This window comes from Oncorhynchus nerka, linkage group LG8 (genome assembly GCF_034236695.1).
Source record: "Oncorhynchus nerka isolate Pitt River linkage group LG8, Oner_Uvic_2.0, whole genome shotgun sequence".
Taxonomy (NCBI): domain Eukaryota; kingdom Metazoa; phylum Chordata; class Actinopteri; order Salmoniformes; family Salmonidae; genus Oncorhynchus; species Oncorhynchus nerka.
This window is the reverse complement of record NC_088403.1, coordinates 37254395-37273352: the sequence shown is the minus strand read 5'-3', so window position 1 is coordinate 37273352 and position 18958 is coordinate 37254395. Positions and strand designations below refer to the sequence as shown.

The following is an 18958-nucleotide window of genomic DNA, read 5'->3' as shown; positions in this document are numbered from 1 at the left end:
CGACTCAGGAAGTCCAGGTGATTCTAATGACTTTTTAAATTCCTGCTACTGTGAACATCAGTTAGCTTAATGAGAGAGAGGGAGGGGAAAAGGAGAGATAGAGAACGAGGGACTCCCTACACACACGAAAAGGGCCTAATTACCATCACCACTCCACAGGATCACAACAAACCTGTTTACCAGCCGAGGCAGTGCGTGCGTCTGTGTGGGGAGCAGCAGCCACACGCATATAATACAGAAGTTATTAATACAACAGTCTAGGCAAACAATGCAGAAGCTATTACAGCCCTTATTTATGCAGTTGCTAGGCATGCCTAGGTTGAAGTGCCCTCAGCCGAGGTGAACGTCATTTAAATAACAACGTAAATACTTGTAATTTTCATGTTTTCATTGTGTGGTATGGACACTTGAAACCACTGGGTAATTCTGGTGTTGAATACATACAGTTCTAATCTGATTTGATATTATAAATTGTTGGTTTGAGCCCTGAATGCTAATTGGCTGACAGCTGTGTTATATCAGACCGTAAACCACTGGTTTGACAAAACATTTATTTTTACTGCTCTAATTGCGTTGGTAACCAGTTTATAATAGCAATAATGCACCTCAGGGGTTTGTAGTATATGGCCAATATACCACGGCAAAGGGCGTTGCGTCGTGCCCAAGAACATCCCTAAGCCGTAGGATATTGGCCATATTCCACATACTTAAGTCTTATTGCTTAAGTATACCACGGGTATGACAAAACATGTATTTTTACTGCTCTAATTACGTTGGTAACCAGTTTATAATAGCAATAAGGCCAGAGAGGGTGGAGTATATGGCCAATACATCACAGCTAGGGCTGTTCTTATGCAAAACGCAACGCGGAGTCGTATATATTGAAGCATGATATTCAGATTTGATATTATAGTACAACGTGTTTCCATCCATGAATATATACAAACAGTTTGGTCATATATAGCATTTATTTACACTTTTCTATTTACAGATCTTTGTTTCAAAATTCATTTGCTCTGTACACATACATTTAAAAAAATAATAATCACAATCCCTCTCCACTGTATGAGATTCACACTTTCAGATGTCTTAGTCAGAAGTCAGAAGGGAAAGAGGACCAGTCTTAGTTTGGTCAGAAACATTAACATCTCTGAAAAGAAACAGAACAAAAGAAAGAGTGAAATTCAAGCCTTAAAAAAAAGCTTTAGTAGGGAGACCAAACATGTTAGGTCATGCCCCATGAGATGCTGACCGCAATGTCCAGTATGTGTGTCCGAGGGCTCCAACCAGCAGACGGACACCGGGTCACCACAGTAACCATGGTAACCAAGGGCTTGTGACTTTTACAGAAGGTGTGTCTAAGGTTTTTTGGGAGCATCAAACCAAGTTGAAACACATAAGGATACCAGAGAAGGCAGCTGCTAGACTTACCGATGTGATTCTGTGTACTCACTGGTTGCATCCCAAATGGCACCCTATTCCCTATATAGTGCACTACTTTCGACCAGAGCCCATAAAGTAGTGCACTATATAGGAAATAGGGGGCCATTTTGGATGCAGTCACTGTCATGGCTTAGCAAACACAGAGAGTGAACGCATCAACTGAAAAAACATCCCTCGTTTCATTTGCAGAGCTTAAATTAAGGTAAAATAAATATCTATGATGATCTGCTCTCTCTACATTAGGCACAACTTAACAGGCTCATGTAAACAGTATGTAAAAAAAGGGAGGAGAGAGACTGATATTTAAAGCGGATTGCAAATAATATATTTCGTACAAAAAAAAGGGAAGAAAATGTACTTTTATCAAGTGCAGTTTTTTAAATTTCTAATCAATGTGAGAATAGGAAATTGGGCCTGGAGCTAACATGGAGCGCAAAAACGTTACCGACATGATCAAAAGAAGCTGAGGAAGTTCAAATACGGAGAGTATTAAGCTGCCCCATCTATACATACACTCCCAACCCCACATATCAACAACACACATCATCGAGGGGCTCATGCAACAATTATTGATATTCAGTGTTACCTGACAGGATGTTTTTTGATGATACAAGTTGTATATATTATTTCAACATCTAATTTACATCATATATCAATCCTCTACACAAGGGGTATACAACTCTTACCCCACATGGTGCAGAGCCTGCTGGCTTTCTGTTCTACCTGATCATTAATTGCACCCACCTGTTGTCCCAAGTCTAAATCAGTCCCTGATTAGAGGGGAACAATGAAAAACAGGAGTGGAACGGAGTTGAGTTTGAGCAGTCAAATGAAGGCAAACGGAGAGAGTTAATGTATTACACCCTTAACGCCCTCAGTCAGTAAGTGTTTATGAATAGACTGAATAACCAACAAAGCTACTGGACTGGGTACAATGCCCCATGTCAGCAATTTAGTTTATCTTTTCCAAAAATCTAGCTATGGGCCCTAGTTCTGGACTATGAGCAGTTACAAATTGTTGTAGTCCAGGAGTTTTGCCTGACCACGTAGCCTGACCAGAAAAAAACACAACTCGTGGTCCTATTTCTGTTTTGGGGAGTCATTTTTAACCCTTTACACTCGTTGAAATCGGACTATATGGATAGGGCTAAATTGAAATGTTTCTTACAGAAGAAATATGAAAAGCATATGCATGACCATGGTAGCAATTGAAAGGGAACAGTTAGGAGTTTATGGGAAAATGATTTTATGTGCGTTCTACATTTACTGTACTTTCACTGCATTTGTTGGTAACAAAATCTGAAAATACTCTGGATATATTCAGTAACATGATAAGAACATTCCTGGAAAATGTGGGGTAGGTGCAACATAAGACAAAACGATTACAAGGGTTTGAGAGCGAGGACTAACTGGTGTCTCCTTGTGGCCACATACCTCTCCAGTGTCCACAGTTCCTAGGTCATTTCAAAGCCCTATGTCTTCAACTATAAGGTGCCTTTATAAGCTCTCCTAGCTGTGCCGTTGAGGAACTAGCGCAAATACACTTGTAGTTGTTTTGTTTGGAACACAACCCTGCATTCGCATCATCACACAATTACTGTTGTTGTTTACGCAGTCCAAAAACGGTCCATTATAAATCGCAATCTGGGTCAGGTGGGCCTCATTTGAAAGCTTGTTCTACTGCCAAAATGACTAGCTAAGTTATAAAATGTGATATTACTTGCTTTCACAATGCAATTCAGGGAAACAGATGATAATCTTGGTGCGCAAAGAAAGGAGTCTTGAGTGCATTCAAGTGCGTCTGCCGTGGCAAATTCTCTTCACAATAGACAAACATAGGCTCATTCTGTTCAGAACAACGCAGTGTATGACACCATGCCATCTTGTAACTGTATATCAAACATAGTGATCATAAACGTTGACACTATATATGAAATGTGAAGTGCATATTTCAACTCATGGGTGTTTGTCTTGCTTGCATGACAAAACTGTATTTATTATAATCCTCTATGCCTCACCTTTCAAAAAAAATGTACAGCAATTTTCAGTTTTACCCGGTAAATTGACTGAAAACACATTCTCATTCACAACAAGGTCACGCGAGGTGCTCAAGTTCAGAATGGCTGTCAGTCAAAAACCCATACAGCGATGTGAAGCGCAGAGCAAGAGCTCTGACATGTATAGCACGTTACTGTACAGCCACTGCGTTCCAATTTAGTTGTTTACTAATGCCCAAATCTGCCATTATCAACCCGTATATGGTTACGAGTGTAAAGGGCTACGGCCTGGAGTTTTTTTCAGACCATGTGACCTAACTGGGAAATCTCCTGGCCTAAAAGGTGACTGCTCACCACTGCATGGTGCTGTGCCAACGTGTCTAACTGATAGACTGATCGAGTTAGGTAGTGAGTCCTAGGTTCAGAGACGATCGTAAGTCAGGCAGAGTCACGCGACACTCGTCCCTCCCTCAGCCAACCGACAAATATCTGACATAATACAATAGAGTTCAGAGAGTGTTGTTAGACCTTATATTATTAGACCAGCCCTGCGGACCATGTCAGAGTCAGAATGAAACCATCCATAATAATACATACTTTCTGATCTCCCTATTAGCTAATTATTGCCTTTTATGTGAATGTGTTTCTGTTTTTAACTAAAAAACCCACTTGTCTCTGGGGGATTGACCGCTTGTCTTAAACTGAAAGCATGGAGCGTGGTGATGAGAGAAGAGCTCGATGCCAGCTAGGGATGACTAGAATGATGACGTGTGTGTCCTCAGTTCCCTTAGGAATTAAACGTGACAGATATCAACCTAGTACAGAAGGTCTCGCTCTCTGTCTCGCTCCCCCCCCCCCCCCCGGGTTAGTTCAGGACTACAATTAATTCATTAGGTCTCGGGACATGTTGAGGCTGCTGTGGCCAGTCAGGGACAAACAGTACAGTACAGGACAGTCTAGAACAGTCATCCATGGGTCTGCAGCAAGATCTCCATTATCATACTGACTGGAGGTCTTTCTTTTTTGGTTGGTGTCTACTTCGGTGGGACAGGCATTGATGTTGTTGCAGTGTTGCACAAATGTAATTTCATTGTTAAGAACAAAGAGAAGAGGAATTAAGAACAACAGTCGGTTGGAAAGGTACACACATACCAAGAAGCACTGGTTGGATGCTTCCCAAATGGCACCCTATTCCCTACATAATGCACTACATGGGGCTCTGGTCAAAAGTAATGCACTTTGTAGAGAATAGGGTGCCATTTGGGACCTAAATGTGTTTTTTGTTTTAATCTACTATTAGCAATGGTCGTGGACTGCCGAGGGACAAGAAAGTCGAGGAGGGGGTCCATCCGTCCTCCAGGGGGCCTCTGTCAGGGGTTCAGTAGCTAACTGTCAGGGGCCACATGGGCCAGACTCATCTCTTGTAGTGATTGGGGGCGTCAGCGAAGGCAAACTTCAGCCTGTAGGCCTCGGCCAGGAGCACGCTGACCTCCTCGTTGCCCCAGTGCATGGTGGGTAGGTTCTGCAGCAGGATCATCAGACCCTGTGGGGCAGAGAGAGAGAGAAAGAGAGAGGGGAACAGAGAGAGAGAGGGGAGTGCAGTGAGACAGAGAATAAGTGATATGGCCACAGAGAGAGAGAGCGAGACAGAAAGACAGCGAGGACCAAGTGAGAGAGAAGGGCACACCACTCTGTGAACATTACAGTGTGTGAATGTGAAGGTGTCGCCAGGGGCAACAGTAGCGAAACAATCAGCTCAGAGGAGAAGGAGGAACACACTTACACTTTTAATCAGCGAGTAATTCTATTTAACAATCTGCTGTGTGTCATTTCATTCTGAACAGAACCAATATATTTTTCATTCAGTTCCACTGTTCTGACCAGCATAATAAAATTCTGAACCGGTTTGAACCAGAATAAAAAAGTACTGGTTCATATAGTTCCTTTCTTAACTTGTGAAATCAACAGTTTTTACATTTAGCTCATTAAATTACTCAAAAATGTGTGCAGATAAAGCAGGTTTCTATGAACCAGGCAAGCTAGCTGTTTGCATGCTCGATAGACAAGTGTAGGGAGTGAGATGTGACTGAAATGCAGCGGGGTTGGGGGAGCGCAAGAGATAGGGCTGGACATGGAGGCTTAAAGCGCTGGGCATCATGATAAGACATGCATTACAATGTGTTTAGTATTTTATTAGGCCTATCATTACTTCACTGAATCAAATAAGTATATCCTAACAAGAACGAACATCGGAAAGTTGGCTCAACGCTGAGGCTAGCTCAACTCCTTGGACCAGAGCTAGCTAACAACCTTGTGTGCGCAGCGGCACCCGAATTCAAATCACATCTTACCTTATTGTTGTAAATAAATCCAATGTGAAACGGGATAATTATAGTATCTTTAAATAGCCTAGAAAACTAGATGGCAGGCAGACACAGGAAAGAGAAGCTTCTGAGTGACAGAGTGAGTTTTTTTGCATAGGTGCCTTGATGGCGTTTTTTTTGTGGGACTGAAAAGAAAAATGCTTGAAATTTAAAATAATGTTATTAACTGCTTCCCATGATTTGGATATGAAGCGCAAAAATGCTAATATAAGTACCACCGACTTGCATTGGATTTGTGCCATTAACGCTAAAAAGTTAGCATTTGAAACAATGACCAGGTAAACAAAACCAAAGCATGGGTTGCTGTCATACCTGCTCCATAGACTGATTACAGTTAGAAAACAACATGTATTTGTAATTTAGGTGAACTATCCCTTTAACAATGGAGGGGTATTCTTAAAAAAATGATCACCCAATAGCAGAACAGTGTCATCTATTGGTCAGAACCTGGTATTTTCAGGATATTTTCCTTGCCCAACAAAACGATACCAATAACCGATATTACATTTTTTTGCGGTCTTTTAAGCATTCTAGTACAGTTAAATAGTTAACACACAAACATGGACGCAGCGGCCTAAGGCACTGCATCTCAGTGCAAGATGCGTCACTACAGTCCCTGGTAGGAAATTATTTAATTTATTTATTTAATTTATTATTTATAATTATTTTATTAATGCATTACAATGTGTTTACGATTTTAGTAGGCCTATCAGGACCCTTCTGCAAATAACAAATGTGTTTCTGTAACAGGGTTTTATTTCTGTATCAGAAAGGGGTCAGATGGTAGGCGTGGTAGGGGCGATCCCGCAGGTGAAGAAGCTGGGCTGGCGTGATTACACGTGGTCTGCGACTGAGACAGGTTGAACGTATTGCCAAATTCTCTAAAACAACATTGGAGGCAGCTTAGGGTAAAGAAATGAACATTTAATTATCTGGCAACAGCTCTGGTGGACATTTCTGCAGTCAGCATGCCAATTGCACGTTCCCTCAAAACCTGAGACATCTGTGGCTTTGTGTTGTGTGACTAAACAAGGTGCACCTGTGTAATGATCATGCTGTTTAATCAGCTTCTTGGTATGCCACACCTGTCAGGTGGATGGATTATCTTGGAGAAATGCACACTAACACGGATGTAAACAAATTTATGCACAGAATTTGAGAGAAATAAGCTTTTTGTCCATATGGAACATTTCTGGGATCTTTTATTTCAGCTCATGAAACATGGGACCAACACTTAAAACCTGTTTGGGATAGGAGGCAGCATTTTCACATTTGGATGAAAAGCATGCCCAGAGTAATCTGCCTGCTACTCAGTCCCAGTTGCTAATATATGCATATTATTAGTAGATTTGGATAGAAAACATTCTGAAGTTTCTAAAACTGTTTTAATGATGTCTGGGAGTATAACATAACTCATATGGCAGGCGAAAACCGGAGAAAAATCCAACCAGGAAGTGGGAAATCTGAGGTTTGTAGTTTTTCAAAGCTTGGCCTATCGAAAACACAGTGTCTATGGGGTCAAATTGCACTTCCTAAGGTTTCCAATAGATGTCAACAGTCTTTAGAAACTTGTTTGAGGCTACTACTGTAAAGGAGGGGCTCATAAGGGCTCTTTGAGTCAGTGGTCTGGCAGAGTGCCACAAACTCGTGACACTCGTTAACGTGAGAGGTAGCTCTTGTTCCATTGCTTTTCTACAGACAAAGGAATTCTCCGGTTGGAACATTATTGAAGATACAGTGCCTTGTGAAAGTATTCAGCCCTCTTGAACTTTGCGACCTTTTGCCACATTTCAGGCTTCAAACATAAAGATATAAAACTGTATTTTTTCGTGAAGAAACAACAAGAAGTGGGACACAATCATGAAGTGGAACGACATTTAATGGATATTTCAAACTTTTTTAACAAATCAAAAACTGAAAAATTGGGCGTGCAAAATTATTCAGCCCCTTTACTTTCAGTGCAGCAAACTCTCTCCAGAAGTTCAGTGAGGATCTCTGAATGATCCAATGTTGACCTAAATGACTAATGATGATAAATACAATCCACCTGTGTGTAATCAAGTCTCCGTATAAATGCACCTGCACTGTGATAGTCTCAGAGGTCCGTTAAAAGCGCAGAGAGCATCATGAAGAACAAGGAACACACCAGGCCGGTCCGAGATACTGTTGTGAAGAAGTTTAAAGCCGGAATTGGATACTAAAAGATTTCCCAAGCTTTAAACATCCCAAGGAGCACTGTGCAAGTGATAATATTGAAATGGAAGGAGTATCAGACCACTGCAAATCTACCAAGACCTGGCCGTCCCTCTAAACTTTCAGCTCATACAAGGAGAAGACTGATCAGAGATGCAGCCAAGAGGCCCATGATCACTCTGGATGAACTGCAGAGATCTACAGCTGAGGTGGGAGACTCTGTCCATAGGACAACAATCAGTCGTATATTGCACAAATCTGGCCTTTATGGAAGAGTGGCAAGAAGAAAGCCATTTCTTAAAGATATTCATAAAAAGTGTCATTTAAAGTTTGCCACAAGCCACCTGGGAGACACACCAAACATGTGGAAGAAGGTGCTCTGGTCAGATAAAACCAAAATTGAACTTTTTGGCAACAATGCAAAACGTTATGTTTGGCGTAAAAGCAACACAGCTCATCACCCTGAACACACCATCCCCACTGTCAAACATGGTGGTGGCAGCATCATGGTTTGGGCCTGCTTTTCTTCAGCAGGGACAGGGAAGATGGTTAAAATTGATGGGAAGATGGATGGAGCCAAATACAGGACCATTCTGGAAGAAAACCTGATGGAGTCTGCAAAAGACCTGAGACTGGGATGGAGATTTGTCTTCCAACAAGACAATGATCCAAAACATAAAGCAAAATCTACAATGGAATGGTTCAAAAATAAACATATCCAGGTGTTAGAATGGCCAAGTCAAAGTCCAGACCTGAATCCAATCGAGAATCTGTGGAAAGAACTGAAAACTGCTGTTCACAAATGCTCTCCATCCAATCTCACTGAGCTCGAGCTGTTTTGCAAGGAGGAATGGGAAAAAATGTCAGTCTCTCGATGTGCAAAACTGATAGAGACATACCCCAAGTGACTTACAGCTGTAATCGCAGCAAAAGGTGGCGCTACAAAGTATTAACTTAAGGGGGCTGAATAATTTTGCACGCCCAATTTTTCAGTTTTTGATTTGTTAAAAAAGTTTGAAATATCCAATAAATGTCGTTCCACTTCATGATTGTGTCCCACTTGTTGTTGATTCTTCACAAAAAAATACAGTTTTATATCTTTATGTTTGAAGCCTGAAATGTGGCAAAAGGTCGCAAAGTTCAAGGGGGCCGAATACTTTCGCAAGGCACTGTATATGTTAAAAACATCATAAAGATTGATTCTATACATCGTTTGACATGTTTCTACGGATTGTAACGGAACTTTTGGACTTTTTCTGGACCTAGTGCTCACGCCTCATGAAGGTGGATTACTGGGCTGAACACGCTAACAACAAGGAGGAATTTGGACATAAATGATGAACTTTATCGAACAAATCAAACATTTATTGTGGAACTCGGATTCCTGGGAGTGCATTCTGATGAAGATCATCAAAGGTAAGTGAATATTTATAATGCTATTTCTGACTAATGTTGACTCCAACATGGCGGATATTTCTTTGGCTGATTTGGTCTCTGAGCGCCGTACTCTTGATTATTGCATGGTGAAAAGTTTTTTTTTTAAATCTGACACAGCGGGTGCATTAGGGAGAAGTCTATCTTTAATTCTGTGAATAACACTTGTATCTTTTATCAATGTTTATTATGAGTATTTCTGGAAACTGATGTGGCTCTCTGCAAAATCACCGGATGTTTTGGAAGCAAAACATTACTGAGCGTAACGCGCCAATGTAAACTCAGATTTTTGGAAATAAATATTTTTATTTTTAATTCACCTTTATTTAACCAGGTAGGCTAGTTGAGAACAAGTTCTCATTTGCAACTGCGATCTGGCCAAGATAAAGCATATGTAACAGTATACTTTAAACCGTCCCTCGCCCATACCCGGGCGCGAACCAAGGACCCTCTGCACACATCAACAACAGTCACCCACGAAGCATCGTTACCCATCGCTCCACAAAAGCAGCGGCCCTTGCAGAACAAGGGGAACCACTACTTCAAGGTCTCAGAGCAAGTGACGTCACCGATTGAAACGCTATTTAGCGCGCACCACCGCTAACTAGCTAGCCGTTTCACATCCGTTACACTCACCCCCCTTTTGACCTCCTAATTTTCCGCAGCATCCAGTGATCCGGGTCAACAGCATCAATGTAACAGTATAACTTTAGACCGTCCCCTCACCCATACCCGGTCGCGAACCAGGGACTCTCTGCACACATCCACAACAGTCACCCACGAAGCATCGTTACCCATCGATCCACAAAAGCCGCGGCCCTTACAGAGCAAGGGGAACCACTACTTCAAGGTCTCAGAGCAAGTGACGTCACCGATTGAAACGCTATTTAGCGCGCACCACCGTTAACTAGCTAGCTTGTGGCGAAATCTGCTCTGAGCCTTCACCGTGCGCTGCCACTTTAAGAGCGCATGAGCAGTAAGGAAGGAGGAAATAAAGAGAGCTCGTTCAGCTCTTTGGGGAGGAACTCTTGGGTGGCGCGACAGTTTGATTGTGTGTGCTGTGCTGCAGAAGTTTTGTTTGTTTTCAGCGTTTGTAGTTTATAAAGTATTTAACTCAATCATCGGTGTGATCGCTTTAGATCGTGGTTGTTTTTGTTTGGGACCGCGCCCGTTATGGATCGAATGGATTAGTAGCAACATTGTTGCGAAGCTTTAACAAACAAATCAACAAACCATCGGACAGTCAGACACCGGCAGGCCTGAAGACCACAGCTAAGATTGATCTTTTTCTCTCTCTTTCTCTTCCCTCTCATTCCAGTGCTTTACCCTGCAACAGACTCTCTATTTTTTAAATGCACTTCCCATTGAAGTTCATTAGAGCTGGACTATTATTTCCCTGCCAGAAGTATTTGGATGGACATTTTAGTAGGTTGCTTGCAAGTTGTATATTATGTGAACTGTATTGAGGTGGGGTGTACTAATGACATGTGGCCGAGAAGACTGTGGACATTTTTAAGGCCTTTGTTGTGTCGATGAACACCCCCCACATTCATACCCTCTGCACTCACCCACTAGAAAATAATACAGATTATTGCAAATCCTATGTTGATGACTGGGTTCGTTCTTGTATGAAGTTGCTGTTGAATTGCTCTGCCATTATTAGTATTATTGTATGAGGTATTCTTGTTTGGGTTACCCCTGTGCTGTGATGTTGGTTTTATATGGTGTGTATTCTCTTTTCTCTCCACTGGCTATCTGGTAAACAGGCTACACTCTAGGCAGTCTCTTCTGCTGATGTGTGTGGGTCTGGTAGTGGTACTCTCTCTATTCTACTCTTTTCCTTTCGGCATGGTTAATACCTGCCTGGCGCCCGAACAAAATATTTCTTTACCCCTCTCTAATAAATACCGCTACAAGCTGTTTCACATCCGTTACACATAGCAGTGTGAACAGACAACAACACAGAGTTACACATGGAGTAAACAATAAACAAGTCAATAACATAGTAGGAAAAAAAAATCTATATACATTGTGTGCAAAAGGCATGAGGAGGTAGGCAATAAATAGGCCATAGGAGTGAATAATTACAATTTAGCAGATTAACACTGGAGTGATAAATGATCAGATGAACATCTGCAGGTAGAGATACTGGTGTAGTCAGTTTTACTAGGGTAAGTTTTGCGGCGTGAGTGAAGGAGGCTCTGTAGCAAAATAGAAAGCTTTTGGATTGGAGATGTTTGATATGAGTCTAGAAGGAGAGTTTGCAGTCTAGCCAGACACCTAGGTACTTATAGATGTCCACATATTCTAGGTCGGAACCATCCAGGGTGGTGATGCTGGGCGTGCGGGTGCAGGCAGTGAACGGTTGAAAAGCATGCATTTGGTTATACTAGCGTTTAAGAGCAGTTGGAGGCCACTGAAGGAGTGTTGTATGGCATTGAAGCTCGTTTGGAGGTTAGATAGCACAGTGTCCAAGGAAGGGCCAGAAGTATACAGAATGGTGTCGTCTGCGTAGAGGTGGATCAGGGAATCGCCCGCAGCAAGAGCAACATCATTGATATATACAGAGAAAAGAGTCGGCCTGAGAATTGAACCCTGTGGTACCCCCATAGAGACTGCCAGAGGACCGGACATCATGCCCTCCGATTTGACACACTGAACTATGTCTGCAAAGTAGTTGGTGAACCAGGCAAGGCAGTCATTAGAAAAACCGAGGCTACTGAGACTGCCGATAAGAATATATGCACTTTATCGAACAAAACATACATGTATTGTGTAACATGTAGTCCTATGAGTGTCATCTGATGAAGATCATCAAAGGTTAGTGATTAATTTTATCTATATTTCTGCTTTTTGTGACTCCTATCTTTGGTGGAAAAATGGCTGTGTGTGTTTTTGTGACTTGGCTATGACCTAACATAATCATATGTTGTGCTTTTGCTGTAAAGCCTTTTAGAAATCGGACACGATGGGTAGATTAACAATAAGTTTATCTTTCATTTGGTGTATTGCACTTGTTAATGTGTGAAAGTTACATATTTCAAAAAATATATATTTGAATTAGGCACGCTGCCTTTTCAGTGGAATGCTAGTGGAGCCCCTAGCCATAAGAAGTTTTTAACATGTTGCATTCATATTTTTGTTCAGTGGGGCAAAAAAGTATTTAGTCAGCCACCAATTGTGTAAGTTCTCCCACTTAAAAAGATGAGAAAGGCCTGTAATTTTCATCATAGGTACACTTCAACTATGACAGACAAAATGAGAGAAAAAAATCCAGAAAATCACATTGTAGGATTTTTAATGAATTTATTTGCAAATTATGGTGGAAAATAGGTATTTGGTCAATAACAAAAGTTTATCTCAATACTTTGTTATATACCCTTTGTTGGCAATGACAGAGGTCAAACGTTTTCTGTAAGTCTTCACAAGGTTTTCACACACTGTTGCTGGTATTTTGACCCATTCCTCCATGCAGATCTCCTCTAGAGCAGTGATGTTTTGGGTCTGTTGCTGGGCAACACGGACTTTCAACTCCCTCCAAAGGTTTTCTATGGGGTTGAGATCTGGAGACTGGCTAGGCCACTCCAGGACCTTGAAATGCTTCTTACGAAGCCACTCCTTCGTTGCCCGGGGTGTGTGTTTGGGATCATTGTCATTTGTCCTCCAAACACGACGAGTTATTACCAAAAAGTTATATTTTGGTTTCATCTGACCATATGACATTCTCCCAATCTTCTTCTGGATTATCCAAATGCTCTCTAGCAAACTTCAGACGGGCCTGGACATGTACTGGCTTAAGCAGGGGGACAGGTCTGGCACTGCAGGATTTGAGTCCCTGGCGGCGTAGTGTGTTACTGATGGTAGGCTTTGTTACTTTGGTCCCAGCTCTCTGCAGGTCATTCACTAGGTCCCCCCGTGTGGTTCTGGGATTTTTGCTCACCGTTCTTGTGATCATTTTGACCCCACGGGGTGAGATCTTGCATGGAGCCCCAGATCGAGGGAGATTGTATGTCTTCCATTTCCTAATAATTGCTCCCACAGTTGATTTCTTCAAACCAAGCTGCTTACCTATTGCAGATTCAGTCTTCCCAGCCTGGTGCAGGTCTACAATTTTGTTTCTGGTGTCCTTTGACAGCTCTTTGGTCTTGGCCATAGCGAAGTTTGGAGTGTGACTGTTTGAGGTTGTGGACAGGTGTACTTTATACTGATAACAAGTTCAAACAGGTGTCATTAATACAGGTAACGAGTGGAGGACAGAGGAGCCTCTTCAAGAAGAAGTTACAGGTCTGGCAGTAGCTCAGTGCCTTTCAACGTGGCGCCTTTCCAACGAGTCAGTTCGTCAAATTTCTGCCCTGCTAAAGCTGCCCCGGTCAACTGTAAGTGGGGTTATTGTGAAGTGGAAACATCTAGGAGCACCAAAGGCTCAGCCACGGAGTGCTCACAGAATGGGACCGCCAAGTGCTGAAGCGCACATTGTGTAAAAATCGTTTGTCCTCAGTTGCAACACTTACTCAGTTGCAACACTTCCAAACTGCCTCTGGCAGCAACATCAGCTCAAGAACTGTTCGTCAGCAGTTTAATTAAATGGTTTCCATGGCCGAGTAGCCGCACACAAGCCTAAGACCACCATCTGCAATGCCAAGCATTGGCTAGAGTGGTGTAAAGATCTCCGGCATTGGACTCTGTAAAGTTTGGTCTGGGACTGTTTTTCATGGTTCGTGCTAGGCCACTGTTCCAGTGAAGTGAAATCTTAACGCTACAGCATATAATGACATTCTAGACAATTCTGTGCTTCCAACTTTGGGGAAGGCCCTTTCCTGTTTAAGCATGACAATGCCCCCATGCACAAAGCAAGGTCCATACAGAAATGTGTGTCGAGATCGGAGTGGAAGAACTTGACTGGCCTGCACAAAGCCCTGACCTCAACCCCATCGAACACCATAGGGATGAATTGGAATGCCGACAGCGAGCCAGGCCTAATACCCAACCTCACTGAGTATATGGACCAGAGAATATTCAATAGGACAACTCATTGGTATTCAGTGTCCTACCTAATGTGTAGAATAAGCCAGTAGTCAAAACAACCTCCCTGGTGACTGGCTGGTGAGAGTCCTTCATTAATGACTTAAACATTCTAATGACCAGCTGTTGGCTATCATTTATATTCCGCTAATTAGCTTAATAGACCTTAATTACACACATCTCACAAGCTGCTGCAGAAATCACTTTACTAACACAGGAGGGGCACTTCAGAATGAAGGGGGTACAATGTCTGTGTGTCTTAATATTTTAAGTCACATTCAAAACAGCATCAAAAGAGGCCCCCCAGAAGACTCAAAAACATCTGAACAATTAACAGCCTCTCTAAAGAAGCAAGGCCAGTGGCAAAAATGCATAACGTTTAGAAAACGATGGGTCCGTTTGTTAAAGCATCCTCTTCAGGAAGTACAAGCCTTTCAAGCCGACCACTTACGCAAAGTACAGTTCTATGGAATCAAGCACCTGCACAAAAGGTAATCCAAAGACCCATTGATTCAAAATGCTCACCTGACACTGAATAGGACATTCCTGGATGTTGCTCAGATTGTATTAAGTTAAATGAAAAGCCTGGTATGTCTCAAAAGGACTCTGCTGTCTTTTCTCCCCACAGAGCTAATGAGAGATCAAATTGGATAGATGGATAGAGGGTGGACTGTGTGTGTGTGCTTAGCGTATATCTGTGCGTGTGTGTGTGTGTGTGTGTGTGACAGTGCTCCTGGGGATCATAATGGATTACCCAAAATTTTATCTTTGGTTTAACCGAGATTAAGGCGCAAGCAGACACACAGTCACAGACGCAAAGCCAAGTCACAGACCCAGAGTAAACGTCACAGGCCCAGTAGAGGTAAAAGTTCACAACCCCGTCTCTCCATGTTGTCCTTGTGTCCCGGTCTCTCTTCCCCAAATCACCTCCTAAGATAGCTCCTCAGCCAAATCTATCTCCGCTGCTCTCACTGCTTTCTGATTGGCTCTTATGTAAGGCAATAATGACATTTATTTATTTAGCCTCTCTGAAATCACTGAAATGAGGAGGCGGCTATGGTTATTGAGTCCTGTCCGTATCGCAGGTGGCACATAGCGAAGCAGGAGCCAGAAAGAAGCAGTTTAATTATTTAGCTGCGCTTTTGGCTCACTGTGGTGGGTCCGGGCCGAGCCAGACACACAGCCATGCACACTGATAAACTGCAGGGCCAAAGACAGGTCTGGCAGCAAGGCAGACCACCGCACCACAGGCCGCTGGCGTGGGGAGTGATAACTGCTTTTAGGACATTTGTGAGTACGGATGAAAAAACAATCGACTGAGCCCCTCGTCAGCATCAGAGCCGTGTGGCACCCTGGTGTGGAGTTTATTGATCACCGATGGAGAATGCAGGGGCAGTCACTATCAAACTGCAAAGAAGTCTCAACACTTGTACTGTATATCACTGATGGAGAATGCAGGGGCAGGCACTATCATACTGCAAAGAAGTCTCAACACTTGTACTGTATATCACTGATGGAGAATGCAGGGGCAGTCACTATCATACTGCAAAGAAGTCTCAACACTTATACTGTATATCACTGATGGAGAATGCAGGGGCAGTCACTATCATACTGCAAAGAAGTCTCAACACTTATACTGTATATCACTGATGGAGAATGCAGGGGCAGGCACTATCATACTGCAAAAAAGTCTCAACACTTATACTGTACAGTTGATGTCTGAAGTTTACATACACTTAGGTTGGAGTCATTAAAACTCGTTTTTCAACCACTACACACATTTCCTGGACATCTACTTTGTGCATGACACAAGTAATTATTCCAACAACTGTACAGCCAATTCCAGTGGGTCAGAAGTTTACATACACTAAGTTGACAGTGCCTTTAAACAGCTTGGAAAATTCCAGAAAATGATGTCATGGCTTTAGAAGCTTCTGATAGGCTAATTGACATCATTTGAGTCAATTGGAGGTGTACCGGTGAATGTATTTCAAGGCCTACATTCAAACTCAGTGCCTCTTTGCTTGACATTATGGGTAAATCAAAAGAAATCAGCCAAGATATCAGAAAATAAAATAAAATTGTAGACCTCCACAAGTCTGGTTCATCCTTGGGAGGAATTTCCAAACGCCTGAAGGTACCACGTTCATCTGCATAAACAATAGTACGCAAGTATAAACACCATGGGACCACGCAGCTGTCATACCGCTCAGGAAGGATACGCGTTCTGTCTCCTAGAGATTAACGTACTTTGGTGCGAAAAGTGCAAATCAATCCCAGAACAGCAGCAAAGGACCTTTTTTTTTAACCTTTATTTTACTAGGCAAGTCCGTTAAGAACAAATTCTTATTTTCAATGACGGCCTAGGAACAGTGGGTTAACTGCCTGTTCAGGGGCAGAACAACAGATTTGTACCTTGTCAGTTCGGGGATTCGAACTTGCAACCTTCCAGTTACTAGTACAACGCTCTAACCACTAGGCTACCCTGCTGCCCCAGGGCGTGTGCTGCCCCAGACCTTGTGAAGATGCTGGAGGAAACAGCATCTTCAGATACAAATGTATCTATATCACCTCCTATTGGGGCAGTAAGCAGACCTTGGGTCTCGACCCCGCCCTGTGCAATTGGGTCCTGGACTTTGGGTCCTGAAAGGCCGCCCCCAGGCGGTGAGGGTAGAAAACAACATCTCCACCCCGCTGATCCTCAACACTGAGGCCCCACAAGGGTGCATTCTCAGCCCTCTCCTGTACTCCCTGTTCACCCACGACTGCGTGGCTATGCACGCCTCCAACTCAATCATTAAGTTTGCAGATGACACTACAGTGGTAGGCTTGATTACCAACAACGACGAGACGGCCTACAGGGAGGAGGTGAGGGCCCTCAGAGTGTGGTGTCAGGAAAATAACCTCACACTCAACGTCAACAAAACAAAGGAGATGATCATGGACTTTAGGAAACAGCAGAGGGAGCACCCCCCTATCCACATCAATGGGACAGTAGTGGAGAAGGAGGAAAGTTAAAGTTGCTCGGCGTACACATCACGGACAAACTGAATTGGTCCACCCACACAGACAGTGTGGTGAAGAAGGCTCAACAGCACCTTGGCTGTTTTGGCTCGTCACCAAAAACACTCAAAAAATTCTACAGATGCACAAACGAGAGCATCCTGTCAGGCTGTATCACCGCCATGTACGGCAACTGCTCCGCCTACAACCGTAAGGCTCTCCAGAGGGTAGTGAGGTCTGCACAACGCATCAGGACATCTACAGCACCCAATGTCACAGGAAAGCCAAAAAGATCATCAAGGACAACAATCACCCAAGCCACTGCCTGTTCACCCCGCTATCATCCAGAAGGCAAGGTCAGTAGAGGTGAATCAAAGTTGGGACCGAGAGACTGAAAAACAAGGTCATCAGACTGTTAAACAGCCATCACTAACATTGAGTGGCTGCTGTCAACATATTGACTCAAATCTCTAGCCACTTTAATAATTAAAAATTGGATGTAATAAATGTATCACTAGTCACTTTAAACTATGCCACTTTATATAATGTTTACATACCCTACATTACTCATCTCATATGTATATTCTGTACTCTATACCATCTACTGCATCTTGCCTATGCTGTTAGGCTATCGCTCATCATTATTTTTTATATGTGCATATACTTATTCATTACTTTACACTTGTGTGTATAAAGGAAGTTGTTGTGAAATTGTTAGATTTCTTGTTAGATACTACTGCACGGTCGGAACTAGAAACACAAGCATTTCACTACACTCTCATTAACATCTGCTAACCATGTGTATGTGACCAACACAATTTGATTTGATTTATATCCACAGTAAAACGAGTCCTTTATCGACATAACCTGAAAGGCCGATCAGCAAGGAAGAAGCCACTGCTCCAAAACCACCATTAAAAAGCCAGACTACTGTTTGCAACTGCACATGGGGACAAAGATCATACTTTTTGGAGAAATTTCTGGTCTGATGAAACAAAAACAGAACTGTTTGGCGATAATGACCATCGTTATGTTTGGAGGAGAAAGGGGGAGGCTTGCAAACCGAAGAACACCATCCCAACCGTGAAGCACGGGGGTGGCAGCATCATGTTGTTGGGGTGCTTTGCTGCAGGAGGGACTGGTGCACTTCACAAAATAGATGGCATCATGAGACATGAAAAATATGTGGATATATTGGACAATGACCCCAAGCATACTTCCAAAGTTGTGACAAAATGGCTTAAGAACAACAAAGTCAAGGTATTGGAGTGGCCATCACAGAACCCTGACCTCAATCCCATAGAACATTTGTGGGCAGAACTGAAAAAGCGTGTGCGAGCAAGGAGGTATACAAACCTGACTCATTTACACCAGCTCTGTCAGGAGAAATGGGCCAAAATTCACCCAATTTATTGTGGGAAGCTTGTGGAAGGCTACCAGAAACGTTTGACCCAAGTTAAACCATTTAAAGGCAATGCTGAC

The 18958-nt window shown here is 42.8% G+C and overlaps 1 protein-coding gene across 1 annotated transcript in view; it reads right to left on the bottom strand.

Annotated features, from left to right (window-relative positions):
* Positions 1-949: 949 nt before the first annotated feature.
* Positions 950-18958, bottom strand: part of LOC115133248 (TBC1 domain family member 22B-like) — a 190671-nt gene continuing 172662 nt past the window's right edge. Inside the window, exon 14 of the mRNA XM_029666289.2 lies at positions 950-4983. Within this exon, the coding sequence (XP_029522149.2) occupies positions 4855-4983 (129 nt within the window). The 3' untranslated portion in view covers positions 950-4854. The remainder of the gene's footprint in view (positions 4984-18958) is intronic.